The sequence below is a fragment of the Podarcis gaigeae genome, assembly GCF_964106915.1.
Source record: "Podarcis gaigeae genome assembly, chromosome: 13".
Lineage (NCBI taxonomy): Eukaryota > Metazoa > Chordata > Lepidosauria > Squamata > Lacertidae > Podarcis > Podarcis gaigeae.
In genome coordinates this window covers 32517404-32535455 of record NC_139689.1, presented here as the reverse complement: position 1 = coordinate 32535455, position 18052 = coordinate 32517404, and the positions used below count along the sequence as shown (strand labels likewise).

At 44.4% G+C, this 18052-nt stretch overlaps 1 protein-coding gene across 15 annotated transcripts in view; it reads left to right on the top strand.

Moving 5' to 3' along the window:
* MLLT6 (MLLT6, PHD finger containing) overlaps positions 1-18052 on the top strand; it is a 93713-nt gene that overhangs the window by 50721 nt on the left and 24940 nt on the right. For all 15 annotated transcript variants that reach the window (XR_014557362.1, XR_014557363.1, XM_083708637.1 and 12 more), the window contains exon 8: positions 851-949. Coding sequence is in view for 13 of the 15 variants with exons in the window: in XM_083708637.1 (XP_083564763.1) it covers positions 851-949 (99 nt within the window). In the remaining 2 variants the exon portion in view is untranslated. The remainder of the gene's footprint in view (positions 1-850; positions 950-18052) is intronic.

The window sequence follows — 18052 nt, the reverse complement described above, 5'->3', positions numbered from 1 at the left end:
TGTCGAGGTAGCAGGTGCTTGCAGATTTATGCAATACACCCCATGAATGCAAACTAAGCCTTTGAAATGTTAGGGAGAAGCTGCCCTTGTACAGAATCATATGGGCAAGCGGTTCTTCCAGGGGACCTGGCATGTTCTATAACTAATGAAAACGACACTGCAGAAAGAGGGGTTTTGATATTGGGCGCAGATTTTGTAATGCTGTTTTATTCATTTCAAGAAATGAAATCAAGTTTCTAGTCCCTGAAGCAGGAAAAAGAAGCGTGAATAACAGTTAGCAAGCAGGGTTCCCAGTGATTCACTGGATGGTGTTTGAGGACCTCCTTACTCCTCCCAATAAATGTATAAGCCACGACAAAAATTAAGCAAATCTTTTCAAAATCATTTAATTAGCTGTTTTCAGGATGTAGCAGCCAGCTTTTCTGGGCAGTGAAAAATCTCGGATAACCTTTTCTTGGGATTTAGTGATATCTTTATTTTTAAGGAGAGGCAAAATCCAGGTGTCCTCTGATGAAGCTGATCCAGGAGAAGAAGGAATTCCCAGGGAATAGCTGGAGGGCCTTGTATGATGTATATGCCTGTGTGTATATGTATAATCTTAATCTGAACCTGATATGGATTTTTGTCATGGATCTGCATGCCAGATGTTGTCTGCACCTGGAGGAGCAGTTACTCCAGGCAGATGTTTTTGGTGATGAGCCAGAGTTGCTGTGGATGGTGGGGGAAGAAATGGCTTCTGAGATATACAGTCTAGACTGTCATCCTCGCTTGATGCCTTCCCCTTACAGCTTCCTTTCTCACTTGCTGCTGGAAGGGTAGAATACATTGTCTTTTGATCTTCCTTTTATAGAGTCGGAAGGACAAGGAAAGGCCTAAACAGAAGCACAAGAAGCATTCGGAATCACCCACAAGTCTCACACTGTCCTCCACTCCCATTGTCACTGAAAAGGTAATGAAAACCCCATGTGAGGTGTTTGCAATGGAGCACCAATATTTGTTTGTTTGTTGTTTTGTTTTGGCAAGTGCTGTGATATTTGGTATCGGTGTCTAATATTCAGCCTCTTGAAAAAGCGTAGGAGTTGTTTTCGTGTTTTGAGACCTCATGATTGTGAAGATAAGTGTGTTGATATAAATGTTAGATTCTCAGAAGCCAGAGGGGAGAATAAGCAAGGTTTCAATAGACACACCTGTGCTCTGCATTCCCCATGTAACCATGAGAAATACAAAACATTATAGTATGGGGCGGGGGGGGGGGGAGAGAAACACAACTGCGGTAAATTTTAACCTCACTTTTCAGGTTGCAGAATTCAGTTTTTCTGGGTGTACAAACAAACAAGATTAACCTATGAGAGCCAGTGTGGTGTAGTGGTTAAGAGCGGTAGTCTCGTAATCTGGGGAACTGGGTTCGTGTCTCCGCTCCTCCACATGCAGCTGCTGGGTAACCTTGGGCCAGTCACACTTCTCTGAAGTCTCTCACCTCCACTCACCTCACAGAGTGTTTGTTGTGGGGGAGGAAGGGAAAGGAGAATGTTAGTCGCTTTGAGACTCCTTAGGGTAGTGATAAAGCAGGATATCAAATCCAAACTCTTCTTCTTCTTCTTCTTCCTATGATCTTTGGGTGAAGGGTGGTATATAAATTTTAATAATAATTTTAATATAATAATAATAATAATAATAATAATAATTATTATTATTATTATTATTTACCCGAATTCAGGACCTGTGTTTTATACACAGCCCTCCCTTGAGAGTGGAAAAAATAGATCAAGCAAGAGAAGAAAGATAGATGTACAAGCCCTTCCTTGCTGCACCCACTCCAATTTGTTTCAGGTCCTAATTGCACACATTCCCCCAATGCTCTTCCCTTCACTTCCCCACCACAAGCAAGCTCTGAGCCCCGAGAAGCTAATATTGCAGCTGTCTGCTGCTGATGACATAATCGCTAAGCTAAACCCTTGAGTGATTTCAGAAGCATGTCACAGCTCTTTCCTGAAGAACATGTTTCACTTCAGGCCTTCCGTAGCATTAATAATCTAATCGCAGAGCTTTGCTTTGCTCTCTCTCTGTCTCTCAAGCTTGATTGTAAACCAGGTGAAATGACTGGGCTACATTTTCTAGGGCCAAATCTCACATTACTTAATCTGCATCAGGGTTAGCCCATTAGGCTAAGTAGGGAAGTGAAAGCCTGCCGGAGGAATTCCATTTCCAGCTCTGTTTTCCAACCCTCTGGCAGCAGATTTTCTATGGAAAAATCAATCTCTTGGCTTGAATTTCAGGCAGTTTTGTTTGTGCTATGATTGCTTCAATGCTGCCAATTGCTTGGTTCAATAAAAAGCCCCATATGTGTTCACACATAGGTTTTTGTTCACATGCGTAATGCATAATAATTGGGCTTTGAGGCTGGAGATGGGCAGTGGTTTTTTTAAAGAGCTGAAAGTGGTCCAAGAGAGAGGAATCTGTTTCTGTAGTCATTGCACACATACTTCTTTTGTCCCACTGTTACCTCTGGCCAAGCAGGTTTTGCAGGGTTTTGAAACAATACAAACTCCTGCAAGACCTGTTTACCGGAGCTAAAAACGGGATGCGTGTATTTGCTGCAGAAGCAGTTATCCCTCTTTCAAACCACTTGATCTAGTTCCATCCTTAAGATAAACATTTTGACTTACTTTGTACCAGATTGCACTGTAGGATGGGCATGGTAGGCTGTTTGAGAGCATGCATATTTTAAGTCATGTATTGAGATGATGTTGCCGGATTTTTTGAGATTGTAGGATGTGGTTTGATGTTCAGATACCACAAAAATGCAGCTGGTATGAAACAAAGTGATTAGCTGTGCAATCTGAACTCCCTCAGGAAGAAGGGTAGGATATAAATTTAATAATAATAATAATCTTATGTATGTCTACTCATGCATTATTGGAGGGGATTATTGGGTTGTCTTTGGTTTTGTTTTTATTGTGGATTTTGTGTTTTCTATATTGTGATTTTATGTTGTGAACCGCCCTGAGATCTATATGTATAAAGTGGTATGGAAATTTAATAAAATAGTGGCAAGAAGTGCCAGCTGGTTACCCACCCTGAACCTTGCCAGCTCTTGGACCTATGCTCCTTATAATGTAGCTTAGGGGCTCAATGTTTGGGGGCACCAGCGGGCTAGGAAATCGGCTTCCTCCCTTGAAGACCATAGGAACAAAATAATGCATAAATCTGCAGCAGGACCTTGAAGTATGGTTCTCATTAGTTTGCAACGGGCCTCATCCATACAGGTGCAGGGTGTGGAGCATATAAGCGGGACCCTTAGTACAGCTTGCTTTCACTTCTTGAAAACATCATTTGTTTAACCATCAGAAACCCCTCTGCTAATGGGTAATTCCTGGGGAAACTGTCGTCTGCCCTGCAATCCTATCCTGCTTAATTAAACTAGATTGTTTTAATTGGATCTAGCCTAGCCTGAATGTGGATTTATATTCTTGTGGGATTAGTTTAGTTCAACTGTTGTTCTCCAAAGGTTTGTCCAGAAGGGGCCTGGTCACCCCCTTTCGCCTCTCCACCTTGAAACGATGTCTATTTCATGTGAATGAATTTAAACATGTGTGGAGATGCTTAACAGAGATTGTGAGCAGCCACATGGATTGGATGAGGAGCTCAATGTGTGTAAGCCCCCACCACCATACTGTTAATGTTGATCAGATAGACTAAGTGCTTGGTGACATCTTCATGTTGCAGGTAAATATCAGTCATGGATAATCTGTGGAAAAAAATATTTAGTGGAGGCATGTAAATAGAGTTTCCAAGGTCATTTTGTGATTAGAACCAATGGGGCCAACTGCAGAATTTTGTAATGTGTGAACACTGGGGGGAAGAGATTAGAAACCACATGGTATACCATGGGTAGCCAATGTGGTGCCCTCTGGATGTTGCAGACGACCAGGGATGTGGGTGGTGCTGTGGTCTAAAACACTGAGCCTCTTGGGCTTGCTGATTGGAAGGTCGGCGGTTCAAATCCCTGTGACGGAGTGAGCTCCCGTTGCTCAGTCCCAGCTCCTGCCAACCTAGCAGTTCGAAAGCACACAAGTGCAAGTAAATAAATAGGTACTGCTGCGGCAGGAAGGTAAACGGCATTTCCGTGCGCTCTGGTTTCTGTCACAGTGTTCCGTTGCGCCAAAAGCGGTTTATTCATACTGGCCACATGTCTGTGGACAAACGCTGGCTGCCTTGGCCTGAAAGTGAGATGAGTGCCGCAACCCCATAGTCACATTTGACTAGACTTAACTGTCATGGGGTCCTTTATCTTCACCTTTGTGGACGACCTCATCCTAACATCTCTGATAATTGGCCATCCTGGCTGTGGGACGTATCAGTAGTCAGAGCCAATATTTCTGCACTCTCAACCCTTTCCTAAATTCAAAGCATATTCCTTGTTCAAAAATACTAACCAGCTAATCACAAACTGAATTTTAACAGCGGAACAAGAACTCATTTATGTTATGTGTCTCATAGCATCCAGTGTCAATGACTTCCATTAGCGAAATGCACACTTTCAGTCTTAACCTGCCTTCCTGGGAATATTCTCAAGTTTGGAGAGAGAGAAAGAATGAATAATCCCCCCCCCTCCCACGTCTCTCTCTGCTGCTTGTAAGCCTCCAAAGTGTCCGTCCCTTAGACATTGTGGAGTACAGAATGGGCTGAGAATCTTCACATGGAACTTTTCCCACTCTGCCACCTGCGTGGCTCCAAGAATCCTGGAAGGAGTTAAAATTGCCCATTAAGAAAATTATGTAGCTGTGTAAGACAACCTGTTAGGAGGCCCAGAGCTGGAACTGCAAACAGCAGGATATCTCTCCAGGTCAGGACAAGGGTGAGGCCACAGAGATATGTGGGAGACCCAGGGGGAGGGTGGCAGGGCAGGGCTGGGGGGCTGTTTGAGACAGGTCAGGATTACACAGCATTAGTGAAATTTCTCTTTGGGGCCTGTCAAGGGTTCAAAATGAGCACATCTAGGGTAAAGCAGCATAGTGCATGTAAGGCAATACCTCTCAAATCCAAAGATCTGAGGATACTTTAAAATAAGTGTGTGGTGATTGTGCAAGCACTTGCTCAAACACACAAACTAGGCTGTTTTAATTTAGCGTATTTTTCAGTCTATAAGACGCCCCCTATTATGGGGGACTCCGATTTAAGAAAATGGGGGGGAGATACTATCCGTGTATAAGATGAGCCCCAATTTTGAACCTTATTTTAGAGTAAAAAAACATAGTCTTATACACGGAAAAGTACGGTAGTTTAGGAGTTGTGGTGTTTCTCCTGTGCCATCCATGTACATGGCACACAATAACATGGGGAAATATGACAAGATACCTGCCCCAAGAAGCTTACAATCTACATATTAACAACAGGGGTAAAGCACTAGAGGCGGGGGAGGGTGGAGATAAAGCTGTTCAGGGGCGACTGTGAACAAGCAGGAATATGCTTACAACATGCTTAGACTCCCTTTCAATTCAGGATGAGGACTAAATGATTTATTTTTGCTACTAATAAGCAGTCATGAGTGCAATATAATAATGAATCAGCGTTGTTGTTGTTGTTCTTTTACATTTCTGCCCCGCCCCCGTCATATCCAGGTTAGACATAACATTGTTAGCAAATTAAAGTCCAGAAACATGAAAAATACAGGTGGAAACAATTGTTCGAATGTTTACTCATATGTTACAATGTCCTGTTTGGAGATATTAGCTGGATTGCTTAGAGGGAGGGGAAGATAACAGTCTGTGTTTAGGGAACAGGCGCACTTTCACCATTGGGGAGAGCTGTCCCCCTTCACCTGCAATTTTTTTAAACCTCAGAATTGCTTATTGCACTATCACTGCTTTATGGAGACATCCATGCCTTTCTGGCATCGAACGCAAACCACATCTTGGATCTCTTTGCATGCTTGGAAATTTAAGGAGCAAGGACTCCAGTGTTTAATAGGCCTGGAAACAAAGGCTCGATAATGAATGTGCACATACAGAGGTAAGCAGCTCACCCACTTGCTCAGCTACAGCTCTTATTTTACAGCTGTTGCTATATCCACATGATGCGCACTGAGTATCCCTTGGGATACATTCATGTGCAGTAACATGTGGCCAAAGCTGCAGCTTCCCACCAAGAAATTGTCAGACTGCAGGTGGCACATTTCCTCCCCTCACCTGGTGTTATAGGAATTGAAACATTTGCTTCCAAGTAGCTGCATCCACACACGACCTGATGAGCCCTTGGTGAGGGGAGCTGTCGTCGTATGAAGGATACTTTGAACATCTGAATTAGCGGACCGCACTTTCAAATACAGTGGTACCTTGGTTTAAGAACATCTTAGTTTATGAACAGGGATTAAGAACTCTGCAAACCCGGAAGTAGGTGTTTTGGTTTGTGAACTTTGCCTTGGAAGCAGAACATGTTTCGCTTCCTGTTGAGTTTGTTCTATTTGTAAATGGAGTCCGCCGCTGTTATGGGAAAGCACGCCTTGGTTTAAGAACGCTTTGGTTTAGGAATGGACTTCCGGAACCGATTAAGTTCGTAAACCAAGGTACCACTGTACAGTTTAAGGAGTCTCAGTTTACCATCAGGTTCATGAACATCTCTGGAGAGTGGGGCTGCAATAGCTGTGGGTGTTTACAGTTTGGGGAAGAGGAAGAATGGCTTTGGGAGTGAGAAGGTGGTTGGGGGGGTTTCTTGGGTACAGCAGCTTCTGTGCCCTCTGCCCCCACCGTGGATGAGGTGAGACTTGCAAACTGAGAACACACTTAGGTTGCGTCCAGTCTTCCTGAGAACTCTGTCCAAAGTGGGCATGATACCGTTTTAGGGTAGTGGGTCCTGTGCTGGTCTTGAGTCCCCAGCAAATGCCCGATTTTACCATCCAGGCAGCAGCAGCAGGGCTAGGAAAGAGTGGCAGCCCTTTGGGCAAATTTGCAGCCTTCACTCAGCCAGCACTGGTACCTCTGGCGGGGCAATAGGGGCAGAGTGCTACTGAGATCTCTGCCTTAAGATCATAACAGTGGCAAGGGTTGCCATATTTTGAAATGGGCAGAAGAAAAATGCAGGGCAAATGCAAAACCACCTGGACCTGTGTCTAGAAAAGCACAGGAGAAGTGGAAAACTGCTCAGACCCATGCTTTCTAGGCACAGGACAAGTGGAAATTGCCCACAGATAGGGCAATAAAAGAAAAGGAAGCAGCCAGAGCTCCAATGCTGTAACTGAGGGCTCAAAGACAGCAAAACTTAAATAATACTTAAGCTGCTGAGAGTGCCTTGGTGTCTGGGTGGTGTTCTCACCAGGAGAAAAATAATCTGGATTAATCCTAATTACATTGGTGGAACATGGACATCATAGTGGGAGCAGTCACGAATGCCCTCTCCCCCTGCATCCCCACCCCCGCTTGTCCCTCAGCAGCTGGTATTCAGTGGAGTGGCTGAAGTTTAGCCATTATGACTAATAGCCATTGACAGACCTGTCCACCGTGAATTTTGTCCAGTCCTCTTTGATCTAAGCCCACGGCTATCACCACGTTTGTGGCAAGTTTCATACATCAGATAGGCACTCATGCAGAAATTTCCCAACCACAACAGAGAGACCCAGTGTTCCCCAGGCAGCGACAATTTATATATTGGTTTAACACTGCAGTCTCTAGACAGTGTACAAGCAGGTTACAAAAGACACAGCAGATATGAAATTATTAGGACTCTTGTAGGTCAAATATTTGATACATACTACTGAGCTGATAGCTCCTCCTGCTTTCTCCCGAGCATTGAGGTTCTGTGTAATACCCCGGAGACTCTTGGCTCTGTTGCTGTCTTCCTGGAGATATTCATATCTGCTCAAGTCACAGCCTATCCTTTTGTAGAATCTAGAAGAGTATTACCAGGAACTTGGGAGTGAAAGCCCACGTCTCCTGAGGCACGGGAGTCCCATTGCCCATTGCTAAATGCCACTCAGGCTATTAAGACGTGGCAGAGATTAAGGAGCTTTACCTATTTCCTGGACCAAAGAGGCAGTAGCAGCAACAAGAAGAGAATATCCTCCATCCCAATGAAGAAAGGCCCAGCTGGGTAGTGGACTTCACTACTCAGCCCAAAGCAAGGACAAAGAGCCCTTCTTTACAAGGGCTGCTAAGTAAGAAATAGGCATATAAGTCCACCTTATGAATTGTATTTCCATGGCACATGCTGTAGTGATAAGCCTGGGTTGGCCCAGTTTCCTTCTGTTTAGTTCCCTGGCCCAAGAAGTAGAGTGGGGTGGATGGAATAAGTTCTACTATAGGCACAAAACAAACTGGGAATCCACCTGTACAAGATTTAAACTATCCAGTGAGTTGATACAACTTCCCAGAATGCCAAGACTGTTCAAATCACAATGATGCCCTTCAGATTCCATGGGAAAGCTGCAAGTTTTCAGTTATGTACAGACAAGGTCTTGTTCTGATTTGACAATGGAATCATAGAATCAGAGTTGGAACGGACTCAAAGATGTCCACATTGACGATGATGTCAGTGTTCAGCAAGTATTTGGGGGTGGGGAATCCTGTGATTCCTCTGTTCTGGGCGCATTGTTAATACCATTAAAATGCAAGTTCAGTATTTTGTTTCCGAGTTTATCCTGTGTGACAGGATACCTGGCCTACCGCTGGAATGAAATGTCAGCAGATTGGGAGAGTTGTGGGCTACTGCCAGCAATTCACTGCAAATTTAGTTGCCTTGTTGGCTATCCTTTTGACTGATTTGGTTGCTGGGCAAACAAACCATGTGGGCAGATACTTTATGGACTTCCGTTTGCAACACATCCCTGCTGTGCTGTGTGCAACAAGCTTCAATAAACTGTCCATTGTTCACACTGATGCCTCTAAGTTGTTGTGCCTGAACAACAGATCCCTCCCATACTATCCCCTGAGATACAAACTCTCCCATCACGAGTGAATGAAAATAATTTAAACTCCACAGGGTGAGTTTAAAACTGGTTTAGAACTGGGCTCCTCTCAGGTGAGAGAGGAGAATTAGATAGTCCATTGGATGTGAGGCATGACTCTATTAATGCTTCAGAGATGGGTAGAGTCTCTTGCCTGTGTATGCTTGGCAGCGATCCTTTTTGGGTCGTAACATTGAGTGTAAGTGGTTTTGTGTCCGAGTGGTAGGTATGATTGCAATGGTTGTGAGTGAGGTTGACTGAGTGCTTGGGTGAATAAACGTGCGTTGCATTATGCTGCTTTGCAATGCTCTCTGGTTTTGTTTATAGTGATAACTGTTTCTATATGTGGATGTTGTTTGTGCATTTGTTCTGTTACTATATAAATAATTTGAGATTGTTTTTATTGTACTTATTGTGTTTATATATTTTCAAATGCCTTTTTTTTATTCAGTATTGTGAACTGCTTCGAGGTCTTTTACTAGTAAGCAGTCTGTAAAGGCAAACCATCATGGTCACTGAGAGAGAGGCTGTGGCAACAGCCAACATTACTTAGGGGAAGGTGTCTTCATTACACATAAACAACCCCTGCCCCTCCCTCACACAGTGGTACCTTTCCCTCTAGGGCTTCCCTCCCACTTCCTTTAAGGTGGTTCATCAGGCCAGGCACCGCCATGATACCCCCCCCCCCCACGATGAATCACTGCCCTGATATCTCTGATCTCTAAGGAGTTACCTCCCAGCCATTAATAACTGGACAACAAATTCTTATTGAGTTCATTGTCTTACTTTTTTTTTTCTCAGTCCCTGCAAGGAATTATGGGGTCACCATTTCTGGAATGGAGTGTTTTGATGAGGGTGTTCAGGAAAGATTGCTGCTGCTTCTTCTTCGTGGTTTTCTCCCCTTTTCTCTCCCTCCCTCCCTCTCTCCCCCTCCCATGTGTTCTCTTGGCTTATACTAGTGCAATTAGACTCTCTCTTTCATCACCCATGGAGTCGCCTGGTTCACGGAGCTGTCTGGAGCTGACATGCTAAGAAGATTATTCTCAAGGTCTCAGTGAAACTTAAAACCTGGCTGCTTAGCTTGGGTTGTAGACAATTAACCCTCTGTTTCCTTTAAATAATAAAAAAAGAGGGAGAGGGAAGCCCCATCAGACTTTTATTGCATGTAGACAATGAGGGAGAAGGAAAAGAGTCTCATCAGAGATGAGGCAGCCTGATCCATTTTTGGGAAATTACCCATCTCCACAAACACATCCATATAAATAAACATGGGGCATGGTCCATCAGGCAGTTCTGCACAAGTCCCATTGAAATTGTCATAGAATCATAGAATTGGATGGGACCCCAAGGGCCATCTAGTTCAACCCCCTGCAATGTAGAAAGAGCTGTGCAAGAGTGCAATAGTTCATTTCACTGCATCTTAACAATAACAACAACAATTTGTTATTTCTACGCCGTCCATCTGGCTGGGTTTCCCCAGCCACTCTGGGCAGTTCCCAACAGAATATTAAAAACATGATAAAACATCAAACATTAAAAACTTCCCTGAATGGGGCTGCCTTAAGATGTCTTCTAAAAGTCAGAGAGTTGATTATTTCTTTGACATCTGATGGGAGGGCGTTCCACAGGGCGGGCACCACTACCAAGAAGGCCCTCTGCCTGGTTCCCTGTAACCTCACTTCTCGCAGTGAGGGAACCGCCAGAAGGCCCTCAGAGCTGGACCTCTGTGTCTGGGCTGAACGATGGGGGTGGAGACACTCCTTCTGCTTGTGCAGAAGAACTTCTTGGTGGATTATGCCCTGTGTTAAATGGTAAGAGAGGTAGGTGCCTTTTAGATTGACCACCTCATGTACCAAATTGGCTTGTGGCCAATGCTGCTTATCTGATCTAAGGAGGTAAGTAACCGTTTGTGAAAGCAGAACCTCACCACACACACACACACACACACACACACACACACACACACACACCATGCTTTAGTGACTGCCAGCTAAGTATGCAACATCCTATTGTTTTGTTGTCCTGTCTGGCAAAAAGAAAACACAAAAAAAAAACAACCTGTGTTTGAATGAGGGCTGATCTGACCAGTCTTGGCATGAATGGTTTTAATGATCTTGTGAATAAGGAATGATACTGTGCTCTGATGAATGCAGATTGACGCGTCTGTGGCAAAAGCAATACCTTGAAAACTTGCCAGTAAACACAGCAAGGTTTGTGATCTCAAGGCATGTAGTTGGAAGTACAACCTGCCTTCTTGTCTGAAAAAAAAAAACCCCAACCCTGATCTCATCCATCAGCGTCTCAAAAGTGAAGGAGAGAAATGGATTCAGCTTTGGCACCTGCACCTATGGATCCTTCCAAGATGTACAGGAATAAGCCTTCTCCCTGCTAAACTCAATGCTGGAGAAAGGGCAAGCATGCAGCCCTTGGCTTCCACAGCCCAGTGCCAACAATGCTGGTTGTCTCCTTTTGATTGGCTGGGAAAGAGAGAGTTGGTGGTACCGTTGCTAAGGCAGCCAAAATCGTATTCTGTGCCAATATGCAAATAAGTAGGTGATTTCAAAGCCTATTAAGCAAAAAATTAGTTCAAGCTTTTACTTTTTAAGCAAACCAATCTGGGGGGAGAGGGAGATTTCCCATCTCATTACTATTTTTATTATTACTATATTATGTTATTATTTTTCACAGATTTGCTTCTGTTCCTCACTCGTTTTCTTGTTGCATGTTAGAAAGGGTATCCTAGTGCTGGAAAAGATTAAAAAGAAACAGGATGACAAAAACGATCGCTGGGGTTGCAGCATCTCCTACATACGAGAAAAGTGTTTGGGGTTGTTTAGAAAGGAAGGAGACAAGATTAAGGTTTATTACATTAAGTGTTTCATAGCCGTGAAGCCCTTCACGGTTGCTGCATGGCACTGAACTTCTTTCGCAGTTTTGAATAACTTTTGAGAGGAATCCTGTATCTTTGTAATAACAAGGATCCACAGTGAGGAGGGTCAAGTTCTGCAGTAAATATAGCTTTTGCCCCCAGACCACTATTCAGAGAAGAGAGAGAGCCGTGGAGGAGAAAACAGCCATCCCTGCATTAATCCATTAATCAATAAACTGCTTGGAATCTATAAATGCTAAAAGGAAATACTGAATTTTCCTTCCTTCAGCAGCACTAATAGGTTTTGCATCCACAGGCACTGCCTCCTTTTCTCTTATTGCTGATAACAACAAGGCAAGATAGCCTGTTTTACACTTGGGGGAATCCATACCCTGCTTTCTCTCTCTCTGCAATGTAGTTGAATTGAGGTCTCGGTCTACGCATGCGGCAGAATGAGATTACAGATGAGAAATAGCGTTTATGAATGACACAAAGCCCATATTAAAAACATAATAAGGTAAACCTGATTCTATGATTCTCCCTGCAAATGGAAAATCGGCACATGATTGAGGAGCAAAGTTTTTTGCCTACTATGTTGATTTTCTGTTTGCAGGGAGTTTTTAAGCACATAGGGGCTTTCGAAAATGGGATATCCCCCCTCCACCTTCCTGAAGTGGTGCAGTCCACTTTGATGCCTTGTTCTGCTGCCTAAATCTGCATCCTTTCACTCCTCTACCCCACTCTGGACGCCCACCCTACCCTGGCAGCTGCAGACATTCTGATTACTTGTTGACAGGCATTCAATACATTGCCACAGATGGAGACCCTCAACATCTGGCTCTCCAAATTGAAAACTTTCTCTCTCTCTCTCTCTCTCTCTCTCTCTCCCCACCCCACCCCCCCGTTTGCCCCTCTTGGTTTATGATCCCTCCCCAGCCTCCATAATCCAGGTCAGGAGGCTGTGACGGAGGAAGAAGTATTTTAATTGGATGCTCTCATGCCATAGGCGGAGTTCCCACTGGGTTTCCTAGTGTCACCAGAGATTGCAGCTGACCTAAATCCTTTTGGATATAAAGCAAGTCTGAGAAAGAAATTTTAAGGAGGGCTTTAATTTCCCGACTTGAGAGGGGCTCGCTGTTTGAGCCTGCCTGGAAGTCATATTCCCCTAACTTGAAAGCTCTGTTCCCCATTCTTGGATATTTGTGGGTTGGTCATGAGAGGGGAAATACTCTACACATGCACAGTGGTGCTCTTATCTACATTATTGTTTCACACATCTCTGGGCATCTTCCTTACACTGGAAAAGAACTTCTAGAACTGTTTCCCTAGCTCAATTTTCACCCTTTTTTGATATTTCCATTTGCAAATATAAGAATTGGCTTGCTGGATTAGACAAGGAGTATTTTTAGTCCAGCATGTTGTTTACTGCAGCGACCAACTGGGTGCCTCTGGAAGCACACAAACAGAGCACAGTTGAGACACATCCTGTTGTGTGTTCCCAACACCTGATAATCTGATATCATTCCTCATGCCATGGAGGTTCAGTTTCACTATTATAGTTCCTGGCTATGGATAGACTTAGCTATCTTCCAGAAAGGAATTGGTCTAATGCATTTCTGTACAATCTGTATATTGCTTTGTATATTTTAGTTGTCTGTATGCACTCATCAGCGATGGCATGTTTTCTACCAGTTGCTTGTATGGGGTTTTCTATGTATTTGCAAATGCTGCTGAATAATGCATCTCATTTCACACTCAGTAGGTGACAACCTTGTTGGGGTGGGGGTGGTGCTGTGATCTAAACCACTGAGCCTCTTGGGCTTGCCGATCAGAAGGTCGGCGGTTCGAATCCCCATGACCCGGAAAAACTGTCTGCAGACGAACGCCAGCTCCCTCAGCCTGTAAAGCGAGATGAGCACCGCAACCCCAGAGTTGTCTGTGACTGGACTTAACTGTCAGGGGTCCTTTACCTTTTTAAGTGACAACCTTATTTTTATGAATAGTATCGAATTGGTCAGAATATAGGCCACACTCCCCCCCCCCCCCCCAAAAAAATCTGGCTTGTATAAAACTTGAGTGTTGCCTATAATCATCCTCTTGTAGATAGAGAGGTCATGATTTAAGAGCTCTCCTGGGTATGTGTGTCTATATATTGGGGGGGGGGGGAGCTTATATTTGGACCAGTATAGTAATAATAATTTAGAAAAGGCTTTTAATTTGCAAGGTGTTTTACCAACCATACCTTCTTCCTCTTCACAACACCTATACTGACACACTGTTCAGCCATGGAATACCTCTGCAACAGGATACATGTATGCTCTGTGTTCCTTGTTGCGTAGGCAGATCTTGCTCTGCTATCATTTATTTATTTAAAGTTAAATAATATTTACTCTGCCTTTTAGCTTTTTAAAAAAAGGCACCCCGAGCATCTTGGAAAGATCAGTAATAAGATATCCTCTGTCCTCGGGTTTATGGTTTAACAAATAAGCTACAAAAGGAAAAACGGTTTGGGATGGAGGAGGAATATAGCAAACCCAGGCACTAATTCTTGATTACATAGTTTGTATAATGGCCTGCTAGGAAGGAAACAACTTGAGGAGAGGGGAGCCAAAAGTTGCTGGTCTCTCCACAGAACAGATGGAGTGGCCCTGTTCCTCTTCTCTCCTCCTCTGCAACCTAATGAAGGAACCTGATGGAGCAGGTTTCTCAGCAGAGCTGATGGTGGAACCAACCTGCCTCCCTTTTCCTCCTCTGCCGGATCCTGATGGGCCTGTTGGCCAAGCAAGGCAGCTGCTGCAGCGGTTGCAGCTGCACATTTTGGTGGCCAGTTGTCCCATTATTACGTTTGCTATTTGTACATTTTGGGGTGGGGTGCCCTTTGGATTTTCTGCCTGGGCCACCCCAAAATTGGGACCCATCTCTGTCCGCAAGACTCCTGCTGGGTCAAATTAATGGCCAGGAGCTTTTGTGGTCCCTGGGCAGGAAGAGACTGTCAGGAGCCTCTTAATACTTTCCCTCCCCTTTGTTTTCCTTTTAGTTTGGAAGCCTGCAGGCAGGAGCCGTTCCTACTTTATCATCTGAACCTGCCCTTACAACTGGACCAGGCAATTTGGTCTGTCTAGCACAGCCTAGATCAGCTTTCAAACAACCTGCTGATCAGCTTTGGAGCTGATGAGGGTTGCAGCACAAAACATCCTCGGGGCTCCTGGTTGGTGAAAGCTGATCTGGCACAACATTGCCTACCTCTCCCTGACATGCTGCTTTTGTGTGTGTTAGATTACTAGTAGCAGCAGCAGTCACAGTATTTAATAGAGAAGCATCTGATGATGTGAGCTCTCGCCTTCATCCAGTGTAACAATTCTCCTTGACATCCTAGTTCTCTGTGTGAGGAGGACCTATGGAAAGGTTCAGACATGTGACCAACACAAAGTCTGAAGTTGTACAGCATAGGCAGTGAACCACTCAAATCTGTGCAGCATTCTGGACACAGTAAACACCCCCCCCATTTTATTCCTTTATTTTGGGCTTGGGTCTGTTTGCTCTGACAAGACAAGACAGAAGTCCCCTCTGACAGGCTATTGCTCTCTTCCCAGCAGCTTCTTGCATTTCACTCGCAGTTTCACTGTATTCCCTTTGTCTTGTTTGCAGGAGAAGAACCCTCAACTGGGTTTTGATTGTTTATTGTTCTTTCCCCCTCCTCCTGCTGTCAGAGTAGTGCTAGTCTAATCCGAGGCACGCAATTCAGCTGCCGCTGGTTGTTGTTTTTTTAATTCTCTCCTCCCCACTCCACCAGCATCCAGCTTCCTTGCTTCTTCCTCCAGTCTCTGTCATTCCTTGTAGCAGCTCATCTCACAAGCCAGAATCTGGGAGATGTTCCTCTGCTTTATGGGGCAGGTCCTGCCTCCAAGTACAAGGGACGGGAGTGCTGGCTGAAGGTGGCTGTGAATCAGGTATACTCTCTCTCCAGGTGGTGGCTTGTGGCTGTGGGTGCTCTGCTTGTCTTTGTGTCTAAGCTCTCGTTGGTTGATTGTTTGATTGCTCTCTGAATATTGCTGAGAATGTGTCTTGGGAGATTGGGAGCGATTCGCGAGGAGAGAAGAAGGGTGAACTCGCTCGATCTGGGGGTAGTGCTTCTAAATGGTTGAAGCAAAGTCAAGGAACTGAGGGTGATCAGGGTTTTTGTGCCCCTACTGAAGAATAGATCCACACTCTACATTTAAAGCTACATTCACAGACATTTGGAGCACATGACGTTCCCCAGAGAATCCTGGGACTTGTAGTTTCCCCTCATAGAGCTATAGTTCCCAGCACCCTTAAACTACAATTCCTAGGATTCTTTGATAGGGGAGAACCCTGTGCTTTTAATATGCATTCGATATGCTTTAAGCGTATGGTGTGAATAAGTTATTCCAGTTGCTGTCAGATGCCTAGCTGGCTGGACATCACCCAACAGGCCAAGGGAGCAAAAGAAAGAACTAGAGAGGCCAGAGCAAAAAATTGACCAGGTGTGAGTGAGGAAGTCCTGGCTTGCAGACAGACTAGGGGATGACCTGCATTAGGAAGGGTTTATATAGAACTCCCACTGGCATCCAGTCAGAATGTAAGGCTGGGAGCCAATGAGGACATGGAAGGTCCCTGTTCCAACAGAGGAATTTGGAGAACTTCCCATGAAGGATGAATGGCTGAAGTCTCTGTCTCTAGAGATGAGTAGAACTCGACTCCCACCTAAGGAGACAAGCACTATTTGCATAGGATAGCGAGAAGTTGGTCTCATACATTGGGTGCCTTTGTTCGAACTTAAATTGAAAAATCTGAACTTCTCATCAGCAATCCCCTATAACATTTGGGTTCCTCTACTTAACTGCTTGCTGTTTGAAATTTTAATGAATTTTCCACTCAGGATTCATTTTCTGAGTCAGGTTTTTGCCCAGCATTAATATATTATTATTCACTCCATCACCTTTTGGCCTGACGGATTAAAAAGAAGGCCTTTGATGTGGATTCTGGGTTATTTCCCACCCACGTATGACTTTGTATGTGTTGTGCATGGGTTCCAAAATACTTTTGCAGGGAGAGGAGTTGATGAGAGGAAGGAAATTCTTTGGGCTTCTCTTTCAGAGGTGTGGTTAGTGAGGTCAGTGTGCCGGCTGAACCTGCTTGGGATATGGGTCATTTTTGCGGTTCCTTAGAGGGTTTAGCATAGTTGACTGCTGCTCTTGCATTGCCCCATCTCTTTTCTGCTTCCCCTCCATTTGGCAGATGTGGTTGTCAAAGATCACCCCCCCCCGCCCCAAGTTCGTAAATCAGAAGGGTTTAACTTTTTAACATCCCAGGAGTTGCTGGCCTGGAGAAGGCACAGGCCTCCCGCTTTAGATTTTCGCCCCTCTCTTTTCCACGTACTTCTGGCACATCTGGAACACATTTTAACCTCCCAGCTGTTGTACGGTGATAGCTTGATTACACACCGCGGGGGAAATGGAGATTTGGGGTTTTTTAAACCGTGTATCAAAAGTTTTGCATTGCACACTACTTTTTTCAGAGAAGTCATCTGGAAGAATTATTGATTGCCCACAGGGGGCCACCTCACAGTCTGGCTAATAATTGCTGCAACTTTTTTAAAAAAGCACACACATCAAGTTTCTAGTCCTTACTTTGAAAGCTCTCCAGCTCTTGCTTTCCCCCTTAGGCCCTTACAATGACTCGCTGCTCTCAAATGAAGGCTGTGTGCACATGGAAGTTCCAAGTGGATTAAACGCAGCCCATGTATGTGTGTGCTTTTTGCTTTGCCTGCACAATGTCATTCTCATTGGAGTGGCAGCCTTTACTCCCTGCCCACATTTAATTTGTATTTTCCCAATTTGTAGATAATGCAGTAAAGGGGGGGGGGGCAGGAAATCTAACAGAAAATTGCATGTTACCCAAGTGTGGACATACTGAAGCACATTGTGTAGTCAGGAAGTGGGTTTTTCATGTGTGTGGTGACCTTTTGCTGGGTATCATCTATGCCCACATCCTCTGCTTCTGTAGGTGAGGCACTGCTTGCTGGACTGCTAGAGAGGCTGGGTGTGGCATACTTTTTTTAAAAAAACAGCTTGCTGTTTTGTGCAAATCTGGTATATCAAAAAACTTGTGTTTCAGAAATAAAAATAAATAATTTCTGGAAGTCAGCTGTGTACTCCTTGTACCAACTCTGATGGTTGAATGCTTATCATTAAGTTATCTTCCTAATGATACCGTATTTTATT